Source organism: Poromitra crassiceps (assembly GCF_964638095.1).
Source record: "Poromitra crassiceps genome assembly, chromosome: 12".
In the NCBI taxonomy this organism is placed as follows: domain Eukaryota; kingdom Metazoa; phylum Chordata; class Actinopteri; order Beryciformes; family Melamphaidae; genus Poromitra; species Poromitra crassiceps.
In genome coordinates, this window is record NC_139632.1 from 34,897,740 (window position 1) to 34,920,079 (window position 22,340).

A 22,340-nucleotide genomic window follows, 5' to 3' on the forward strand; every position below is an offset into this window, starting at 1 on the left:
CCAGCCTCGACTTTCCAAACACTGCTGCTGCCCTATCCTGCTGCTGCTGCCCTATCCTGCTGCTGCTGCCCTATCCTGCTGCTGCCCTATCCTGCTGCTGCTGCCCTATCCTGCTGCTGCCCTATCCTGCTGCTGCTGCCCTATCCTGCTGCTCCCCTATCCTGCTGCTGCCCTATCCTGCTGCTGCTGCCCTATCCTGCTGCTGCTGCCCTATCCTGCTGCTGCTGCCCTATCCTGCTGCTGCCCTATCCTGCTGCTGCCCTATCCTGCTGCTGCTGCCCTATCCTGCTGCTGCCCTATCCTGCTGCTGCCCTATCCTGCTGCTGCTCCCCTATCCTGCTGCTGCTGCCCTATCCTGCTGCTGCTGCCCTATCCTGCTGCTGCTGCCCTATCCTGCTGCTGCTGCCCTATCCTGCTGCTGCCCTATCCACTCAGGCCACACTCTGTCCCACGCACATTATCCACTGAGCTTTTACAGTGCTCACTTCACCTCTCTTAACTCATTCAGCTGCTTTTCACTCTGCACACCCTCTATACTACTCTCCCTGTCTGTCTCTCTGAAAAGTGGCAGCAAGCCTCTGATTGGCTGGGCTGTAATGGAAGTCTGGCTGTCTGCGTGCATCGTGTATAATGTACCACCCCACGAGTTGCGTCACGCAAATAAGGAGGTCCGCTGTTGGTAAATTCATATGTCTGTCACATTGTTTTTGTCTTAGGGGGCGGGCCTTAACCACTTATCAAGAGTAGTGCTGCAGAGGAGAGATGTTAGATATGTATCTATGGCTGGCTACTGCGAGACTACTGGTCTACAGGCTAAGTGCTGCTGAGGTCCTAACTCTGACTTATCTGGCTTCCAATCAGTGATGACACATGCAAACACTAGCTCATAATGCAAGTCCGGGTGCGTTCAACTTCTCAGGTGTCTGATCAGGTTTGACATCAGCAACCCTGCAGATACCACAGGCTTTGTATTGTGCAATGCTTTTAACGGGTGCATTTGTAGCCAAGATTCAAGATTCAAGATTCAAGATTCAAGATTTTTATTGTCACTCCATGGTACAAGTATCACGTGTGAAATTCTTGTGCCGTGGACTCCGTTTACAACATAGTGCAAATAGTACAAATATAACAAATATAACAGGGCATATGGGTGCAAAAACAACAAGAGACACAACAAGCATAAGGCAGTATAGTGATAAGACAAGTCAGAGACAGTGGCATATTCACTGCACATAGGTGCACGTGTCGGGTGCATACTTTAGACGTGCTTAAACATTTTAAATTCTGCGTATTTGACATACAGGTGCAAATAACATATTCCTTATTAAACATACAATTAAACTCGGCATTTTAAATTCGGCGTATTTGACATACAGGTGCAAATAGCATATTCCTTATTAAACATACAATTAAACGTTAGACATACGTAATGGTAGCAGCTACAGTACGGTACAGTGCGGCTACTACACTATTTGTGTATGTTAAGGAGTCTCGTGGCCTGCGGGAAGAAACTGTTCCTCAAGCGATTTGTGCGTGCTTTCGGAACCCTGTATCTTCTCCCTGAGGGTAGCAGGGAGAACAGGCTGTTGTGGGGATGGTTTGTGTCTTTGATGATCTTCAGGGACCTCCTGAGGCACCGCTGTTTATACAGTTCATGCAGATCTGGCAACTCACATTCTGTTACGTGCTGTGCCGCGCGTCTCACTCTCCGTAGCGCCCTGCGGTCCATGGTGGTACAGTTCCCGTACCAGGTGGTGAAGCCGCCAGTCAGCAGGCTTTCAATGGTGCCTCTGTAGAAGTCCCTGAGGATTTCTTTCCTTAGCCCAAATTTCTTCAGGCGCTTGAGTCCGTGTATTCGCTGTTGGGCCTTTTTGACGACAGTGGCGGTGTGGCCGGCCCATGTCAGGTCCTGGTGGATATTGACTCAATATCCACTCACAAATGTGAGTAGAAAAAGGCACTGCAGCTGACGCCATTCTGCTGTGGTGTTTGTCTGTGATTTCAAGTGATGCTCAGTCACTATGGCTGAAAAAATCATATTACCATTATATTGACAGATATTGCCATATGGGCCACCATTTTAGTGGGAATGGTAATTTTGCATTTGATTTTCACTGAAATATAAAATAAAAATGTATTGTGATTTTTACTGCGGTCTGTAGCAAACAAGCACGTTCCTTCATGTCTGGAGAATTATGATTTGTAGGCTGGGGAATCTCTTTTGCACCACAACGCTACATTTAATGATAACGTTATGTTGTGACACATTTTACCTTTATCCAAAAATGCAAAAAAATATATATATTGTGATTGGCCCTATTGTGATTTTGATAATATTTTGGTTAATTGTGCAGCCCGGCGCCTAACGCTTACACATCATAGTCACTTTTTAATCTTTTAACTTTTTACACAACGCAGCAAAGCCATTCTCTTACAGACACCCAATTGTTCACGAGTCGCTAATCTTGGGACAAGTCTGAAGTCATTTTACGACAAGTCCAAGTCAGGTCTGAAATCAATTTGCACGCTAAAGTCCCCATCCCTGACATCGATCCAGGAGCATCAAAGTGTGTGAAGCATGAAGGGGTGATCCACTGGCACCACTGTTTCCACTCCATATGTTCTGTAGCTGGCTTGTCTTCTTCAGGCACCTGCTCTGTGACTCATTATCTCTATCTCTCCTGGCCTACAAAGATCTCCCTTATGGACCCAATCAGCCTCCAGATGAGAAGAAACCTCCACAGTTTCCCCCCCCTCACCTTACTTCCTCCTCTCTCAGCTTTTCATTAGTCTTTCATACAGCACTAATGGTTCAGTGAAATGATCTATGATTATGAATCTTGATCCCTGTCTTTTTTTTTGCTTTGTGATTGGTTGACAGAGGGATGTGACAGCCCACTGGTGTCCAATCTGGCGCCGTCGTCGTTCAGAAGCTCCTCCCAGTTGTCCAGCAGCCATGGGCCAGGCTTCACTAAGGTCAACAGGAGAGAAGGTGAGAACATGAGTTAGGACCAGGTATGACTATGGTACATGACTATAGGCTTAATTGTGTACTGATATGACAACACTACATGACTGGATTGGAAGCTGTAACATGCTGTACCACACGACATGGCTTTCATTGCCCACATTTAAAGGAGAATTTCATTTTTTTTTAACCTGGAGCCCTCTCCTCACATTAATTATTATCTGACGACTCACCCAGTGTTCTCCGCAGTGATTTGGACCGTCGTAGGCATTGTTGTGATCGAAATAGTACTCCAAACCAGTCCTTGAATGCGCCCCGTCGGGGCCACATGGCAGCATGCTCTTCCTCCATGTAAATAAGACAGTTTTCTTCCCGTGTTCGACCCATATCGTCATTATATATATATAAAGAAACATCAGACTGCCAATCTCCCCCGGGCTATTTCCAGCGGTATTTACAGGGATCCCATTTCCTCATTTCGGGTCAGTGTCACCAACTTTCGTCAAGTCCCGCGAGACTTTCCTGCCGGCTGGCCTGTGGACCATACAGTCTATGCTGTGGACTGACTTGACGAGAGTTGGTGACACTGACCCGAAATGAGGAAGTGGGATCCTTGTAAATACCGCTGGAAATAGCCCGGGGGAGATTGGCAGTCTGATGTTTCTTTATATATATATAATGACGATATGGGTTGAAAACAGGAATAAAACTGTCTATTTAAATGGAGGAACAGCACGCTGCCATGTGGCCCTGACAGAGCTCAATTCTAGGACTGGCATGGACACTATTGATCTCCAAACAATGCGTAGGAGGCACAAAAACGCTGCGGAGAACACTGGGTGAGTCGTCAGATAATAATTAATGTGAGGAGAGGGCTCCAGGTAAAAAAAAAACGAAATTCTCCTTTAATGCGACAATAGGCAACTACGCACTCTGGCGGCCCCGAGTGGCAGCGAAAGATAACTGTTGTTTGTGAAGGACTTCACTGCCCAGAGGTCTTAGTAATGCTACTCGTTGGATCTAAAATTCTTCTTCTTAATGGCTAATGGGGTTGGAGGTGGTGAAGCGGTTCAACCATAATTGGTGAGTTTGTCACTTGCTATGACGAAGCAATGCCCCCACTGCATTTCATCTGATGGGAGAACAGGGTGACATTATACAGCGTTTCAATAAGTAGGGATGGGAGGTTCCTCTGTTCCAGCTTTTGACTTTGTGATTGACACTGATGAGCTGGGTGTAGAATTCCTGTCGACAGTAGTGCAGCTTTAAACTTGATGCACTTGGTCGGTCCTTGGTAAATGGTGATCACTGTGAAACTTTGCGGCAACATTTATTTATTCATTTATGTATTTATTTATTTGTTTATTTATTCATTTATTTATTCATTTATTTTGTATTTATATTTTAGATTTATATTATAATATTTATAATAATTGTATGAAGTTTGTTAGAATCCCCCCCCCCTCCCCCGTTTTCTCCCCCAATTGTACCTATGCAAATGCCCTGCTGTCCCAGTCGTTGCTCCTCCCCCTCTGCCGATCTGGGAAGAGTTGTAGCGCATGCTTCCTCCGATACATGTAGAGTCGGCAGCCGCTTCTTTTCGGCTGACAGTGAGAAGTTTCATCAGCAGGACCTAGTGTGTGACGAGGCACTAGTGCAGCGACCAGGACACATACGCTTATCCGGCTTCCCACCCGCAGACACAGCCAAATGTGTCTGTAGGAACGCCCGACCAAGCTGGCGGTGACAACGGGTGCTCGAACCTGTGACCGTCATGTTGGCAGGCGAGGTACTAGACCACTAGACCGCCATGATGGTGATGTTTTTAACAAGAAGAAAGAAGAAAAATAGAGGAGAGAATAGAGACACAACAGAAGTGATGTACTTGAAATGTATCTCCCCCTTGTTACTGAGTGGTGTTCTGCTCTACGGACTGCAGTGCTGCATTCCCCCCCTTATAGTGCAGGAGAAAGGCATTGTTCTCTACAGGGCACAGGAAACATCAAAGGCTACTTAACAAATACCCCACTGGTGGCTAGGGATGAGCGCGCCGAGAGAGAGAGAGAGGCTCTGCCAGTGAGCACTAACGAGCCAATCAATTACCATAGCAACACCAGCCCAGGCAGGCTCCAACATACAGCGTCGCGTTTCCCGTCGGGTTATAGGCCTCTACAGCTATATAGGAGTGTATTGGACATATATTGGAATAGTACATCACAGGCTGTCTGCAAGGCCATCTCCTCTCAATTGAAGTGTAAATCTGAATTGTGATTCACCCTCAATAGACATTCCAGAGGGAGCATGTGTGCTGGATGCTGATATGAGGCTGAGCAGGGCTATCAGGGCATGGCTTGTTGCGGAGCTTTCTGGAGGGAAGGGTTTGCTGTTTTATCCATGTTTTTTTTTTAGTTCAGTGCCTGATTGTGGGCCCAAAGCACAGAATCAGCTGGGCGTCCAGGATGTCTTTTCTCCTCAGCGTGGAAGAGTGATCTGCCCTATCTGACAAAATCAAGATAAGCCACCAGGAGGCAGTTTCCTCAGTGTGTTTAATGGTATATACTATATATAGGCTGTAAGCATTCTGCTGTTACGCTACACCTGGCCCAATCTCTCTGTGTTCCCTCTGGATCACAGCTGTCAGCAGGTATACTCCTCACTCCTCACGTATGAATCTGCATGAGCCCCCACAGGAGGATATGGTTTCCTAATGCTAACTGGGGCATGTTTATTGTGATTGGCCGGCTGGCTGGCAGCAAGCGTGAGAAATCGTCGCCGTGGTTACACTCGAACACCTGGAAAACACCTCACTGTGTTATCGGCTGTTAACACTCCACATCTGGTGTTTGTGCTCGGAGGAGCGGAGCCGTTCTGATCTCATTTGCCGGCTAAATGAACTGAGAGACTATTAGTGGCCCTGTATGTAATACTACCTAGCCACAGCTAATAGTGTCGCTCTTTTACAATATAGCTCCAATCACTATTATGAAAGTTATACATTGGACTCCAGTCTCCAGCCAGTGGTCGCGTTAACCGGATATCTTCCGTCTTTTACCTTTTGTTTTTAAACACCGAGAGAAACATCTGAAGGCTGATCTTCTCGGGCAGGTTGTTCCAAAGTCTAGGAGCCCTGACAGCTAAGGCCCCGTCTCCTTTCATCAACCTAGACTTCAGAATGACTTGCAATGCCCTAGAGGATCTCAGTCTGCATGCTGGCTTATAGGGAGATCAAAGCTAATATAGTATATAGTATATATATATATATATATATATATATATATATATATATATATATACACACACACACACACACACACACACACACACACACACACACACACACACACACACACACACAATAAACAACACTAGTTTGATACTCCCTGGAGTGCATATAAAATATGTTATTGAGGTGATTTATGTGGAAATTATCAGATTAATATGTTTGAGTTATGATTGATAATAAAGAATTTACCAAAAATAAATAAATTACAATATAAATACATGAATTACAAATTAATTAATTAATACAAATACAAATTAATTAATATGATTTTAAATTCAATCCTAAAATAAACAGGCAGCATGTGCAAGGATGCTGAAACTGGGGTGATATGGTCACATGATTTGGATGGAGTTAGAAGCCGAGCTGCAGCATGTTGAACTAACTGTAGGCGGTGAATGGATTTCTGACTGAGACAGGTTCATAGGAAGTCGAGGTGGGAGGAAATAAAAGCATGGATGAGTTGGTCTCTTAAAACAGCTGCGTTGTCTCCCAACAGCTACAGCTGTACTTCAAGGAGGAGAAAGTTGGTCAAAAGGGATGTCCGCTCAAGGCAGGACATCCACTCATTTCCTCAATCACCTGCATCGTTTATGCTTACATGTGTCGTGATTGGTCGAATACCATTGAACTTCCTTCCGGTCTGCCTCTGTCCAAGTTTTAATCAGTAAGTGTACAGACTGTCTATTAGGGGAGTCAGAATTAATTTATTATAAAATTAATCGCGATGCAGACGTGGACGATTCTGCATCGAGGCAATCTTGTTGACGGATGAATCGGAATCGAATCGTGAGGCCAGTGAAGATTCACAGCTCTATGGAGCACTCAAAGATTGTAGAATCGATAATCTGGCTTGAGAGACTATGGATGAGTTTCTCCAGATCTTAGATCTAAGAAAACAGGGAATCTTGGAATTGATTTGATTGATTGATTGATTGATTGATTGATTGATTGAGTTTATTATGGATATCAAATACAACAGAATCCAAGGGATGTACATGTGAAAGTGTGAAGACTTATTTCCAACATGGTCCCTGGTCTTAAGAACAGGACATATAGACTATATGTCCTGTTAGTACACTTGACATAAACATTAACATTACAGATCAATCAAGAATAAAGGAAAACGGTAGCTACAAGCAATAAAAGTTCAGACCAATTAAACTAAAGACTCCGCCCACTACTCTAGTTTACTCAGCAGGAATTTCTTCAGAAAGTTTTTAAATCCACTCAGATAATTAGCAGCCTTCACTTCGTTAGGGATCTTGTTCCACTCCTCTCCCACCCGTGTAGAGGAATGTACTTCTCCCCCACCTTGCTTTTTAGGTTAGGTAGTTTCAAATCCGCTACACTAGCTCTCGTGTTCACGGCCATGAGCGTCCCGCACAAATTGAAAATACTTAGCAAAATAATTTGGACAATGGTCGTGTAATATCTTATTTTATTTGGTCCTGGTTCCGACTGGGGAAACTGAATCCATTGTTGGCATAAAATAGGCTGATCCTTGTTAAGACAACAGGCTCGTGAAGGAGGAAAATTCAGGAAAATTCCCCGCCACCGGGCACATGCTCATATAGAAAAATAATCTCTACAGATGAGAGTCGATCCAACCCACCCCACCTCGGCCAGACAGCCGAGGTTTCTGAGCATACGTCAGGGCTGGAGGGGTTGCTTCATTCAAAGCACTGTATTCCATTTTTCTCACTGTCTTTCTGTATCTTGTTGCTCATAATAACTTCCTCCGGCGCTCCTCTTTGCAGCCTGTGCTCTGCCGTGATCATTATCTTAACTCATCGTGCCCATTTGGACTGGCGAGGAAACATTGAGACAACGTCATTCCATCATATAGCCAAATGTTAATGACGGTATTTAACATTCATAACCAAATGTTAACGACAGGATTTAACATCTAAACAGTTTGTGTTTTTCAGCGGGCCAGACTGATAATTGCACGTTAGTGCCACTGTAATTATGCTGAAATAGGCGAGGGGAGCATTTCATCAACCCTCAGTAATACTTTTCTCTAAAGGCCAATTTAGATTTGAAAAGAGATTTAGTGGAGGCCGATGGCTGAATTGAACTGTGTGTGGTGGCGGCGGCAACCATATCGCCTGATAAAGCCATACTGATCACGTGACCTCACATTCTGTTTCGCTCTACGTCAGTCTAGCCATCCACAGCGATTTGAGTGGACGTGAGTACTTGCCTTGAGAGCCGACTCCTCCAGCCTCCAGTCGAATCCACTCAGAAGAACAGGGACTCACCCAGCTCAGTTCTCATGGACCCTTTGTGCATGGGATCCTATGCACAACATCTCTTACAAGCACATACGCGGCTGGTAGCACCACGTAGTAGTATTGGAATGTCGATAATATATGTATGTCTTTTCTTTCTTTTCTTTTCCTGTCTGAGCTTGTTCGTTTTTGTTCTTTTGTGTTGTTCTAAAAGAAATGAAAAATAGAATATCAAAAAATAATCCACTCAGAAGAACAGCAAAAGCGTCTTTCTCACCGAGAAACTCCGCTGATGCATTACACTTGTTCTTGTTTAATTGTTGTCATTGAGTCTATTTCTGCAATAACTGCACTCATGGCTGTGTTTACTCGACTAAGGTTAACGTTACCACTTGTCGCTTCGGGAGACGTCCCGATTGGTCCCGGTTATGTCGTCAACTACGGCGCGGTCACTGATTGGTGAAACAGAATGTGAGGCCACATGATCAGGATGTTTTTTTTAGCAGGCTACTGTAGCAATAATAGAATTAGCCATTGACCTTTGTGTGACCTTTATGTGCCAGCTCTGCTTCTCCTGGTGCATATTTGCTCCCCAAACACCTTCACTGTAGCCTGGTATCCAGCCCCATATGAATCACAGTTGTCAGCACTCCATGATTCATTGGGGCTGGTTTACCAGGCTACCTTTATTTATTTATATTTTTTTATTTAATCTTTATTTATCCAGGGAGATGCTTTGAGAGCTTACTCTCTTTTTCAAGGACGCCCTGATTACAATAATACAATTACAATTACAAAGGTTTCAGTACATAAAGAAAGAAACAATAAAAATCCCATAAAAATCACAGATGCAGACAAATAAAAGGAGCAGCAGGTGCAGTTCCTATTATAATGCATCCTCAAGTAGTGTCCGGAACGTCTCTATGGAGACCAGTCCTATTATAATGCATCCTCAAGTAGTGTCCTGAACGTCTCTATGGAGACCAGTCCTATTATAATGCATCCTCAAGTAGTGTCCTGAACGTCTCTATGGAGACCAGTCCTATTATAATGCATCCTCAAGTAGTGTCCTGAACGTCTCTATGGAGACCAGTCCTATTATAATGCATCCTCAAGTAGTGTCCTGAACGTCTCTATGGAGACCAGTCCTATTATAATGCATCCTCAAGTAGTGTCCTGAACGTCTCTATGGAGACCAGTCCTATTATAATGCATCCTCAAGTAGTGTCCTGAACGTCTCTATGGAGACCAGTCCTATTATAATGCATCCTCAAGTAGTGTCCTGAACGTCTCTATGGAGACCAGTCTGAACGTCTCTATGGAGACCAGTCCTATTATAATGCATCCTCAAGTAGTGTCCTGAACGTCTCTATGGAGACCAGTCCTATTATAATGCATCCTCAAGTAGTGTCCTGAACGTCTCTATGGAGACCAGTCTGAACGTCTCTATGGAGACCAGTCCTATTATAATGCATCCTCAAGTAGTGTCCTGAACGTCTCTATGGAGACCAGTCGGTCTGTCCTGAACGTCTCTATGGAGACCAGTCGTGTCCTGAACGTCTCTATGGAGACCAGTCGGTCGGTCCTGAACGTCTCTATGGAGACCAGTCGGTCGGTCCTGAACGTCTCTATGGAGACCAGTCGTGTCCTGAACGTCTCTATGGAGACCAGTCGGTCGGTCCTGAACGTCTCTATGGAGACCAGTCGTGTCCTGAACGTCTCTATGGAGACCAGTCGGTCGGTCCTGAAGCTTGTTTCATCTATCAGGAGCATAAGAGGTGAAAGCGACTTTTCCTGACTCAGTATTCATACCTGGAGTGAGCAATCTAATGTGTGTCTGCGAGCGTGTCTGATATACTGTAGCTGTAAAACTTAAAAGCCAAGACAAATACAGTGGAAGCTTGCCCCACAAGGCCTTATAAATAAATAATATACCTTAACTCAGACCTGGGCAACTGGCGGCCCGCGGGCCGCGAGAGCTCCCTGTGTGGCCCCCGCTGGAATTGCAAAAAAAAAGCAGTCCACCTGAACGCAACATGCAAGATACCCGCTGAATAAGTGTCCAAATGTTCATGTCATTCTGGCCAATACTTCTGTTATAACATTTCAGTCTGGAATATGGAATATCTTTCAATAAACTTTATGACTAAAAGGCTAAAACTAAAAGTAATCTCATGTGTAAGAAATGACTGTTCTACCATTAAAGTAAAAATGTAAATAATTAACACGTTGAGTGCCAAGGACGAGATATCTCGGCTTACATAATCCAACCGTTGAGTGCCAAGGACGAGATATCTCGGCTTACATAAAAAAATTTTTTTTTTTGACGGTGGGACATCGATCAACCCCTTTTACGTCTCCTATACCAATATTGGAGGAAGAGAATGTGTATAATCTATTTTACCGACCAGCTGGTGGCGACAGTGCTCTCCAGACAGAGAGAAAGACACAGCCGCGGGTCCGCGGGAGAAAGCCATTCTAATTTTCAAGGAAATAGCTGGGCGAAAACGCTTTCGATTTCACACACACACACACATACACACACACACACACACACACACACACACACACACGCGCGCGCACACACACACACTCGAGTACCTTTGAGCATAAATAAGACCAGAATCGCAAAAGCTTCTTCAAAGCTCTCAGCCGACACCTCAAGAAACGAACGAGCCCGTTTTACAGTAATCCAGACTGCCCGAGAGCGGCTGCGGAGCCAGCAGGAGCCAGCAGCAGCACAGACGGAGGGAGGAGTTTGGAGACACACACACACACACACACACACACACACACACACACACACACACACACACACACACACACACACACAATACAGTATACAGACTTGCCCAAGGGCACCCATAATCACAGGCACGTGAGGTGGTTCTAAAAATCCATTTATCTCAAAACTCTCTGAAAATCTCTGAAACCATGCTGTACTCAACGGCTAATATCTACATAACTACTAACTCTACAAACTAACTCTTTTAGACAGAGAAAGCACACATTCTATTAGTTCTTTTTAGATGATTGGTGTTCACGAAGTCTTAACAGAAAAGAATCCTCGGCTCTTGTAAAATGAGCCAGAATCCTCAAAAAAAAACCTGGCAGAACCTACCTACAGCATTGAAAAAAGGGCTGGCAGTCAATGTGTTAACTTGTTGGTTTTGGATTTATTTAGCTTCAAGAGTGCATTTTTGTTCGTGTGACCCTCAACACAGGCTTTGAGAATCCCGGGCCACTTACTGATACTTATGCTTAAATTAACCCACTCATATTCTGGCTTATTTCAAGAAAAACATTTTGGCTAGTGGAAATTCTAATTGGCTGGTAACTTTACAATCTAGCAGCCATATTGGCAGGTGGTCAAAAAAGTTAATTTCAAGCTCTGCAGGGAGAGCAGGAGTGAGTGAGAAAATGATCAAATATTGGTGTTTGAGACTGAATAATGACATCACAACTGTTAATTTAAAATTAGTTATTCCTCTAAACCTGGCTTCAAGTGCCCCAAATGTTTTTGCGCCGGCGCCGTTCAGCCCCCAAACCTCAGGAAAATCTGTCTCTCTGGTAGCGAGGTGGTTCTCTCTATCATCAAAGTTCCTGGGTTATGGCATGACAATATTTGCTCGGCCCCCGGCAACAATCTGGGTTTCTCATGTGGCCCCCCATGAAAAATAATTGCCCACCCCTGCCTTAACTGATCCTGATCCACAACAATCCACTTGAAACTGACTTGAAACTATACCATTATTTACTGGGGCCATAAATCAAATGAGAAGTAGGGTTTTTCCCCATTGACTTCCATGCAATCTGACTAATTGTTGCAGCCAGTGGAGTCGCCCCCTCCTGGCCATTTGAAAGAATGTAGGTTTGAGACACCTCCACATTGGCTTCATGAATGGAGCTACAAGCTACCCCCTTGGTTACTATTCTATCTGTGCTTGATCATAGTGATGTAATGTACTTCTTCTTACACTCTGGTTCCTCTGTAAGGAACATACTTCTTACACTCTGGTTCCTCTGTAAGGAACATACCTCTTACACTCTGGTTCCTCTGTAAGGAACATACCTCCTACACTCTGGTTCCTCTGTAAGGAACATACTTCTTACACTCTGGTTCCTCTGTAAGGAACATACCTCCTACACTCTGGTTCCTCTGTAAGGAACATACCTCCTACACTCTGGTTCCTCTGTAAGGAACATACCTCTTACACTCTGGTTCCTCTGTAAGGAACATACTGTACCTCCTACACTCTGGTTCCGGAACATACCTCCTACACTCTGGTTCCTCTGTAAGGAACATACTTCTTACACTCTGGTTCCTCTGTAAGGAACATACCTCTTACACTCTGGTTCCTCTGTAAGGAACATACCTCCTACACTCTGGTTCCTCTGTAAGGAACATACTTCTTACACTCTGGTTCCTCTGTAAGGAACATACCTCTTACACTCTGGTTCCTCTGTAAGGAACATACCTCTTACACTCTGGTTCCTCTGTAAGGAACATACCTCTTACACTCTGGTTCCTCTGTAAGGAACATACCTCCTACACTCTGGTTCGTCTGTAAACGGGCAAGCCTTACACAACCAATGAGAAAATGTGTTGGCTCATGCTTGTGTATATAAAAGCCTTCTTTGTCTGACTCTCCCTATTTTTAAGGAACCTGTTACAAACTTCCTCCTCCACCTGTACGATACACTCCACCTGCCACGTTTTCATCCCCAACGCCTTCTCCTCCTGGGGCCAGTCCCCATTTCCACTCTGCTGCAGCGAGCTAAGGACCCTAAAGCTGGACGGTTTCAGCGTTTTACCTGCTTTCAAGGTCTCTGTAATGGAGCTCAAACACATGCTGTAGTCTGGCATCCCGTACGCAGCCCCGCTATGAGCTGCCCCATTTCTGCCCTGGCTTGTTTGCTGTTGTGACTGCGGCCCCGTCTCTGTTGTGACTGAATGCGGCTCCTCGTTTGCTCTGCTGCTGCCTGCTTTTCACTATGCTATATTACACGGCATTGATCGACCCAGGCTATCCTCTTGCGCTGTAGGCTACTGTCTCTCAAAATATTACTCTTTTGATTCATATTTTTTATTTGGGTCCTTCTGCCTGTTTATCGTTTCAATTTTGCTTATTTATTTGCTCTCTCTCTGTCCTCTTTCCTGCTGCCCCAGGCTGCCAGTAAAACACCTTAACTCCACCCTAAAACCCCCGTGAACTCCACTTCAGATCCTTCAGACGCTCCAACTAAAATCACCTTAAACCCCTCGGCCCTTTCAAAGACCCCCGAGCTCATCCACAAACACCTTGAGTTGTTAAAAACCTGTGCTGATCCACCTACAGGAATCAATCTACTGCTAGTACTGTCTGTCTGTCTGTCTGTCTGTCTGTCTGTCTGTCTGTCTGTGTGTCTGTGTGTCTGTGTGTCTGTCTGTCTGTCTGTCTGTCTGTCTGTCTGTCTGTGTGTCTGTGTGTCTGTGTGTCTGTCTGTCTGTCTGTCTGTCTGTGTGTGTCTGTCTGTCTGTCTGGCTAACTGTCTGTCTGTGTGTGTGTGTGTGTGTGTGTGTGTGTGTGTGTGTGTGTGTGTGTGTGTGTGTGTGTGTGTGTGTGTGTGTGTGTGTGTGTGTGTGTGTGTGTGTCTGTCTGTCTGTCTGTCTAACTGTCTGTGTGTGTGTGTGTGTGTGTGTGTGTGTGTGTGTGTGTGTGTGTGTGTCTGTCTGTCTGTCTAACTGTCTGTGTGTGTGTGTGTGTGTGTGTGTGTGTGTGTGTGTGTGTGTCTGTCTGTCTGTCTGTCTGTCTGTCTGTGTGTCTGTCTGTCTAACTGTCTGTCTGTCTGTCTGTCTGTCTGTCTGTCTGTCTGTGTCTCTGTGTGTCTGTCTGTCTGTCAAACTGTCTGTATGTCTGTCTGTCTGTCTGTCTGTCTAACTGTCTGTCTGTCTTTGTCTCTGTGTGTCTGTCTGTCTGTCTGTCTGTCTGTCTGTCTGTCTAACTGTCTGTCTAACTGTCTGTCTGTCTGTCTGTCTAACTGTCTGTCTGTCTGTCTGTCTGTCTAACTGTCTGTCTAACTGTCTGTCTGTCTGACTGTCTGCCTGCTCAGCTGTCTGTCTGGGTTTGATTCTTCTTCCTGTAATGGTTTGTGTCTTTCTCTGCCCATCCGCACGTCTCTTTTCACTCTCCGTCTTTCAGTGGATATTAGGTGGAATAACACTGCATCACCGCTAAGCATTGTGTTTATTTGGCACACACATCTGGTCCTGCTAGCGAAGCTGTCGGCCCGACCAGCCTTGCTGTCGTCCTCGATTTCCCGTCCGACACTAACGCAGCGCAGGCTGCAATTAGAACGGTACAGATTGCAATCGCCTCGGATGCCATGCGCTTATTATTAAACGAAGAAGAGAAGAGAGAAGAAGAGCAATCAAGGTGTATTCTCTGTGTGGGAGAGATGGCTGCTTAACGAGGCTGGTCTCGCTGTGGGTCTCCTCTTCAATTACAGAGCAGACTTTACAAAGCTAGAAGGTCGCCACTATTTACAGAGAAGACTATTCTGCCCTCATCAGTATCAGCAAATGTTTCTCTGCTGTGGTTTAGAGTTGTTGTTGTTGTTGTTTTTTGCTCACAGTAGCAGATAAAAAATAGAGGATTTCACAACCTCACAGTTTTACCCGAAGTAGTTGAACATGTCCAGCTGAGAAATTGAAAATATTTCACCCCACCCCCCCCCCCACCCCGTTGGAGAACAAAGCATAAAGGCTAATGTAGAATCATGTCCATTTTGTCTGTAATTTACAGCATAGAAGACATTGGAGATGGGTTAGGAGGATGGAGAGCAGAGTTCCAGTTCAGTTCACACGATTAATTTGAGTCTCCCGGTAGAGTTCTTTCCCCCCTCACATAGATCATGAAGCGATGTGTTAAATTCCACATCATAACAATATACGGCTGATCCTTTTATGGAGCGCCGTCGTGGCGCTGACGTGAAAACGGCTCCTCGTTCGAGTTGAACGTGCGTCCTGGGATTTCCCCCATCATCAGCTGCATGGTTCACCTAATGCAGTATTTGATTTCGATTTTTTTTTTGGCGATGTCAGGCATTACTCAAGGACACTTTCAGGGCTATTGACGGACATGTACCGATGTGGGGATTGAACCTGTGGCCTCGTTTGTGTGACCTCTAGACCAGCCTGCCGCTATGAAAACGCATAAGCCAGCATGCAGCAGCAATAATAAAAGGTGTCCTTGGCGTGCATCCCAGTGCTGAGCCACTAAGATGCCTCTAAAATAAAACTTAATTTGAGTCGGCCTTGCCCAAACAACAGCGTATGATAAACAGCAATGATGTGTATTTACTTGATGCACTAACAATTTTTTTTTAGTGTGAGACCAGCCCATTGGTCAATTTAGCCGCTTAGTGATGTGAACATAGACGTCAAAATAATCCCTGTGTCCCCGGTAAATAACTGGCTCTGGTGCCCTGCGCTAAACACTGTATCATTCCCTGTGCTGAGTTATAGTGGAGATTAGCATGATCCTAAGTAAGAAGAATGACCTTGTAGTAATAAAAAGATTTTCATGGCCTGTAGATTCATAAATTTAAAAAACGAACCAACATTAACGCAATATATTTGATTCCGGGTGTATTTTTTGGAACTATTTCAGGTGAGCAACCACGTATTCATTCACTGATCAGTGACTTTTAGCTGTACACAGTCTCCCATTGGCCATCACCTTCACTTCCTATGAAAACAAAACCAATCACACTGTCTGAGAGGAAAAGTAGTTCACACTGTTTTTGCATCGTATTTCATGTAAATTATACCAATCTAAACAAAATGTCCAGACAAGGCCACAAATCATTGAAGATTACCAAGTTACCATTTAGCTGAAGAGCTGCTACAAGCTCTCAGTTTCCCTCTTTTGAGATCAGGCTAGTCGCCTACTATCACTTGACATCCCATATGAACCGCTCCACTGGACCAGTCAACATACTATCTGAACCGCTCCACTGGACCAGTCAACATACCATCTGAACCGCTCCACTGTCCAGTCAACATACCATCTGAACCGCTCCACTGGACCAGTCAACATACCATCTGAACCGCTCCACTGGACCAGTCAACATACTATCTGAACCGCTCCACTGGACCAGTCAACATACCATCTGAACCGCTCCACTGGACCAGTCAACATACTATCTGAACCGCTCCACTGGACCAGTCAACATACCATCTGAACCGCTCCACTGGACCAGTCAACATACTATCTGAACCGCTCCACTGGACCAGTCAACATACCATCTGAACCGCTCCACTGGACCAGTCAACATACTATCTGAACCGCTCCACTGGACCAGTCAACATACCATCTGAACCGCTCCACTGGACCAGTCAACATACCATCTAAACCGCTCCACTGGACCAGTCAACATACCATCTGAACCGCTCCACTGGACCAGTCAACATACCATCTGAACCCCTCCACTGGACCAGTCAACATACCATCCAAACCGCTCCACTGGACCAGTCAACATACTATCTGAACCGCTCCACTGGACCAGTCAACATACCATCTGAACCGCTCCACTGGACCAGTCAACATACCATCTGAACCGCTCCACTGGACCAGTCAACATACCATCTGAACCTCTCCACTGCCGACCAGTCAACATACCATCTGAACCGCTCCACTGGACCAGTCAACATACCATCTGTACCGCTCCACTGGACCAGTCAACATACCATCTGAACCGCTCCACTGGACCAGTCAACATACCATCTGAACCGCTCCACTGGACCAGTCAACATAGCATCTGTACCGCTCCAATGGACCAGTCAACATACCATCTGAACCGCTCCACTGGACCAGTCAACATACCATCTGAACCGCTCCACTGGGCCAGTCAACATACGATCTGAACCGCTCCACTGTCACTCAACATACCATTTGAACCGCTCCACTGAGCCAGTCGACGGTTCAATGTCTTAGTCAAGGACACTTTAATGTTTTTTTAATTTCCCAGACGGCCTGGGGAGTTGAACCCGTGACCCTCCAGCCACGGCTTCCAGGCCGCCACTGCCCACGAAGGTGTCCGGTTGGTGGGATCCCTGATGTGGGCGACCCCTGGACGTCAGTGAGGATTGTTCCAATGTCTCCCGATTGGTTAAGCCGTTGCGGCAATGCGATGATTTGAATGTCCAACAGCGCGGTGATGTAATGCTGCTGACCTGTCTTTAACCTCAATTACCTTCCCCGCTAGGAGAGCCAACCTCGTGTCATTACAGAGAGTTAGCGAGAAAAAAGAAAAGGCAGATTTCCTGGATTTAAAGTGACAGTACATCCAGCCCCGCTTTTCTCTGGCAGAAACGCTGCTCGTCGCTCAAACTATATTGTCTTGGGGATCAAACAAGGAAATGTGGTGGATCCAATGAATATTTTTCTATGCAGATTTCCTTGTGTATGCTCTCTCTCTCTCTCTCTGTCGCTCTCTATGTTCTCTCGCCCTCTCTCTCTCTTCTGCTTTTTGGGTATGAAATACAAAAGATAGATAGATAGATAGATAGATAGATAGATAGATAGATAGATAGATAGATAGATAGATAGATAGAGAAATACTTTATTAATCCCGAGGGAAATTCTGTTGTACAGCAGCTTTTCCAGTTGCACATACAAATAACAAAGTACAGATGAAGGATAAAAAGCATGTTAAAATACACAAAAAAAAAGAGGCAATAAAAAGATAAACAAGATAAAAAAGATAGGAGAGCCAGTCCTGGCAGGGACATGGAAATAAGAGAGGTAAACAAGTGCCTGTGCCTGTGCAGTGTGCAAACATATGCATAGAGAAAGTGCCTGCAGTACATACACAAATAAATACTAAAGTCTCAAGTCTAAAGTCTCAAGTCTCAGTGGCGGCCCAGGTTGCTGGGGCCACGCCTCCATGCCCCCTGCAGGTTGCTGGGGCCACGCCCCCTGCAGGTTGCTGGGGCCACGCCTCCACGCCCCCTGCACAATGGGGAGGCATTGTACAGCCTGATGGCCCGTGGAACAAAAGTGTTCTTGGTGCGATCTTTCTTGCAGCCAAGAGAGATCAGCCTGTGACTGAAGGTGCTTCTCTGGCTGACCAGAGTGCTGTAGAGAGGGTGGGAAGGGTTGTCCATGATGGCAAGCAGCTTGGCCAAGGACCTTCTCTCCACTAGAGTTGTAAGGGAGTCCAGCTCCATACCGACCACGGAGCCAGCCTTCTTAACCAGCTTGTCCAGCCGCCTTGCATCCCTCTGGATGGTGTACATAGTACAAAGTACATATTGCCAAAGCAAGGTCAACAAATTCAAGTAATAGTAATCAAACTTAGATATATCAACAAATATAAATCAATAAAATAAGCAAATAAATTACATAAAAAGTGAAAGAGTCAATACATTTCTATGTGCACTTCAGTGTGTCTCCTGTGTGAGACAGTGGCAGGCTGACACGTTTGGCTGCAGTAGTGGGAGGTATTGGACTTTTTCTTTTTTAGGGAGATTTTTTGAAATCTGTGCATATTGGTTTGAATTTGGGGAGGTAGATCTCTGATTCCTGCATAGTTTGCACAGTGCAGCTCTGTCTCCTCCTCTGCCTGTGAGCAGAGTGAAGTGAACACAGCCACTCCTCTCTCGGTTGCCAGGTCTACCTGTCTGTCCTCTCTGGGTTGCCAGGTCTGCCGGTCTGTCCTCTCTGGGTTGCCAGGTCTGCCGGTGTTGGCCTGTTTCTAGAGAAAGGCTTTGTTCACAGAATCTGTATCTTGCAGATTTTCTCAGTTTTTTCTCAGTCAGGCAATCTGCCATTGTGTATTAGGGCCAAATAACTTTCTAGTTTGCTTTTGTATTGTGTTAGTTCTCTCCAATATGTTTAGTATTTGTCTTTTTGTGTTGTTATAATTGGGTTTTGCCAGATGGACTGAGGTCTGTCCTGAGTGAGCAGTGAACTGTAGGACCAGCTGGCAGAGGCGGCCCTTCTTAGGTGCCGTGCACACACGACGTGTGTATTTGAGCTGCCAGCGCCTTTCTGCAATTCATTCTCTATGGTAAGGATGGGCTAGGCGCTAGGATGTGCTAGGCGCGCTCCCTCAAGGAACGCACCTGGCGTTTAAGCGCTCTTGGCAGCTAGTGTTTTTTGGCGGAGCGCTCTGGGCGTCTCAAGCTGAAAAAGATCCCTCCTGCCAGAGGGATCTTCAACCTCCGCTGCTGCCAGAATTGCCAATGATTGGCTTTCATGTTTACAGTGTGAACAATCAACAACAACACAACAGCCGAAACTAGCTGGCTACCATCCGTGTGATCGTTGTGTCCTGAACTGTACTGCGTGCGACGGCAGGCAGAAAAACAAAACAAGGCACACACAAAAACGCTCCGTGCGCTGTGTTTTGTGTGCATTGGAAGTGCTCTCGACATGATTTCCAAAGCGTTCTTATGTGAAATACACACGTCCAGTGTGCACAGCTCCTGCCTCCTGGCCTTCCAGGGCTTTGTGGTGGTAGGAGTTGGGGTTGCTATTTTTTACGTGGTTGTAAAATTTGATGGCTCGTTTTTGAATTGTGATTATTAATGGGCATTGGCCTAATTCCTCCACTGCAAACATCAGGCGTCAGCCATCAGCCAGGAATCATTCCTTTACCAGCAGTGAAAGACGCTCCACTGCTCGCGTTGTGTCTGATGGCTGTGTCCAAGAGAAACAAAATTGACGAGGTTCAATTTTCGACGGCTGACGCACGCGTTCTCCCACTTTGGAATAAGTTGAACTGATTGTTTTCTGGTGAATCCATTAAAAAAGTCAATGCTGGCGGCAATGCAACGCAACGCTGCTCGTGGAACTCTAACATCAGGGGCATTTCTTTGTACCTATGGACTTGTAGAACTCTGCATGCAGGGCAGAATTAGGCCAATGCCTCTCTCTCTCTCTCTCTCTCTCTCTCTCTCTCTCTCTCTGATTCTTTGTTTGCTTTCCCTTCCAGTTCTTAATGAGGTGAGGTCGATGTCTCTGCCTCTCTCTCTTTGTTTCTCTATCTCTCACTCTTTTCCCCTTCCTCCTCTGCGATCTAGTCTTAATGAGGGTGCGTCAGTGCATCTGCCTCTCTCCCTCCCTCCCTCTCTCTCTGTCTCTCACCCTCCCTCTCTCGCTCCCTTCCTCTCTCTGTCTCTCACCATTTCACTCTCTTCCTCTTGTGTCCTCTCTATCCCTCTGTTCTCCTCTGTTTCCTGTCGGGTTGCGGTGTGCTGAGTAAAGGTCAGAGCGTGTTGCTCTGTCAGTGGTCATGTCTGTAACCACGGTACTGATTAGCTCTGGCCTTTAGCTGCGGCCCTAAAGAGCAGGCTGCAGCACAGCATCTGAACCAGCTGTCCTAAAGAGCAGGCCGCAGCACAGCATCTGAACCAGCTGTCCTAAAGAGCAGGCCGCAGCACAGCATCTGAACCAGCTGTCCTAAAGAGCAGGCTGCAGCACAGCATCTGAACCAGCTGTCCTAAAGAGCAGGCCGCAGCACAGCATCTGAACCAGCTGTCCTAAAGAGCAGGCCGCAGCACAGCATCTGAACCAGCTGTCCTAAAGAGCAGGCCGCAGCACAGCATCTGAACCAGCTGTCCTAAAGAGCAGGCTGCAGCACAGCATCTGAACCAGCTGCCCTAAAGAGCAGGCCGCAGCACAGCATCTGAACCAGCTGTCCTAAAGAGCAGGCCGCAGCACAGCATCTGAACCAGCTGTCCTAAAGAGCAGGCCGCAGCACAGCATCTGAACCAGCTGTCCTAAAGAGCAGGCCGCAGCACAGCATCTGAACCAGCTGTCCTAAAGAGCAGGCTGCAGCACAGCATCTGAACCAGCTGTCCTAAAGAGCAGGCTGCAGCACAGTGTCTTAAACAGCTGTCCTAAAGAGCAGGCCGCAGCACAGCATCTGAACCAGCTGTCCTAAAGAGCAGGCCGCAGCACAGCATCTGAACCAGCTGTCCTAAAGAGCAGGCTGCAGCACAGCATCTGAACCAGCTGTCCTAAAGAGCAGGCTGCAGCACAGCATCTGAACCAGCTGTCCTAAAGAGCAGGCTGCAGCACAGTGTCTTAAACAGCTGCCCTAAAGAGCAGGCCGCAGCACAACATCTGAACCAGCTGTCCGGGAGACGAAACACAACAGAGGAGCACTCCGGATCTATCCAAGCACAAGCCCTGCTTTGGCTTGAGTAATTTCTTAGTAAATCTTCTTCTTGGAGTGGCGATAAAACATTGAATCCTCTTGAAATCTATTGGTGTTCTCATTGAGATGAATTTGTATCGAATTGTAAATCTCATGAATAGAGAAAATATATGAGAGGTTTTTAGTGAGACGATAGTACATTACAGCCAGTGACTACAGACGATAGTACATTACAGCCAGTGACTACAGACGATAGTACATTACAGCCAGTGACTACAGACGATAGTACATTACAGCCAGTGACTACAGACGATAGTACATTACAGCCAGTGACTACAGACGATAGTACATTACAGCCAATGTACTACAGACGAAAGTACTTTACGGCCAATGTACTACAGACGAAAGTACTTTACGGCCAATGTACTACAGACGATAGTACTTTACGGCCAATGTACTACAGACGAAAGTACATTACAGCCAATGTACTACAGACGAAAGTACTTTACGGCCAATGTACTACATGTTGTAATAAAAAATGTTTGTCCTGGTGAATCTCATTAATCTCAGTATTAAAGTCACAATGAAATGTAAAGTGACCTTTTCACCTTGTTAGCTACTTCTCTATACCATAACGTTCACCTATATTTCACAATAAATACCAGAGAATTTACAAAATCTTTATTTTCTCATGTTTATATGAAAATTC

General features: G+C 45.7%; 1 protein-coding gene across 1 annotated transcript in view; it reads left to right on the forward strand.

Annotated features, from left to right (window-relative positions):
• The window catches only part of LOC310786189 (contactin-associated protein-like 4), a gene marked incomplete at both ends in the record, with an annotated part of 140,428 nt that overhangs the window by 19,399 nt on the left and 98,689 nt on the right, over positions 1-22,340 (forward strand). The window contains one exon of the mRNA XM_083647362.1: positions 2,882-2,992. Coding sequence (XP_083503488.1) covers positions 2,882-2,992 — 111 coding nt within the window. The remainder of the gene's footprint in view (positions 1-2,881; positions 2,993-22,340) is intronic.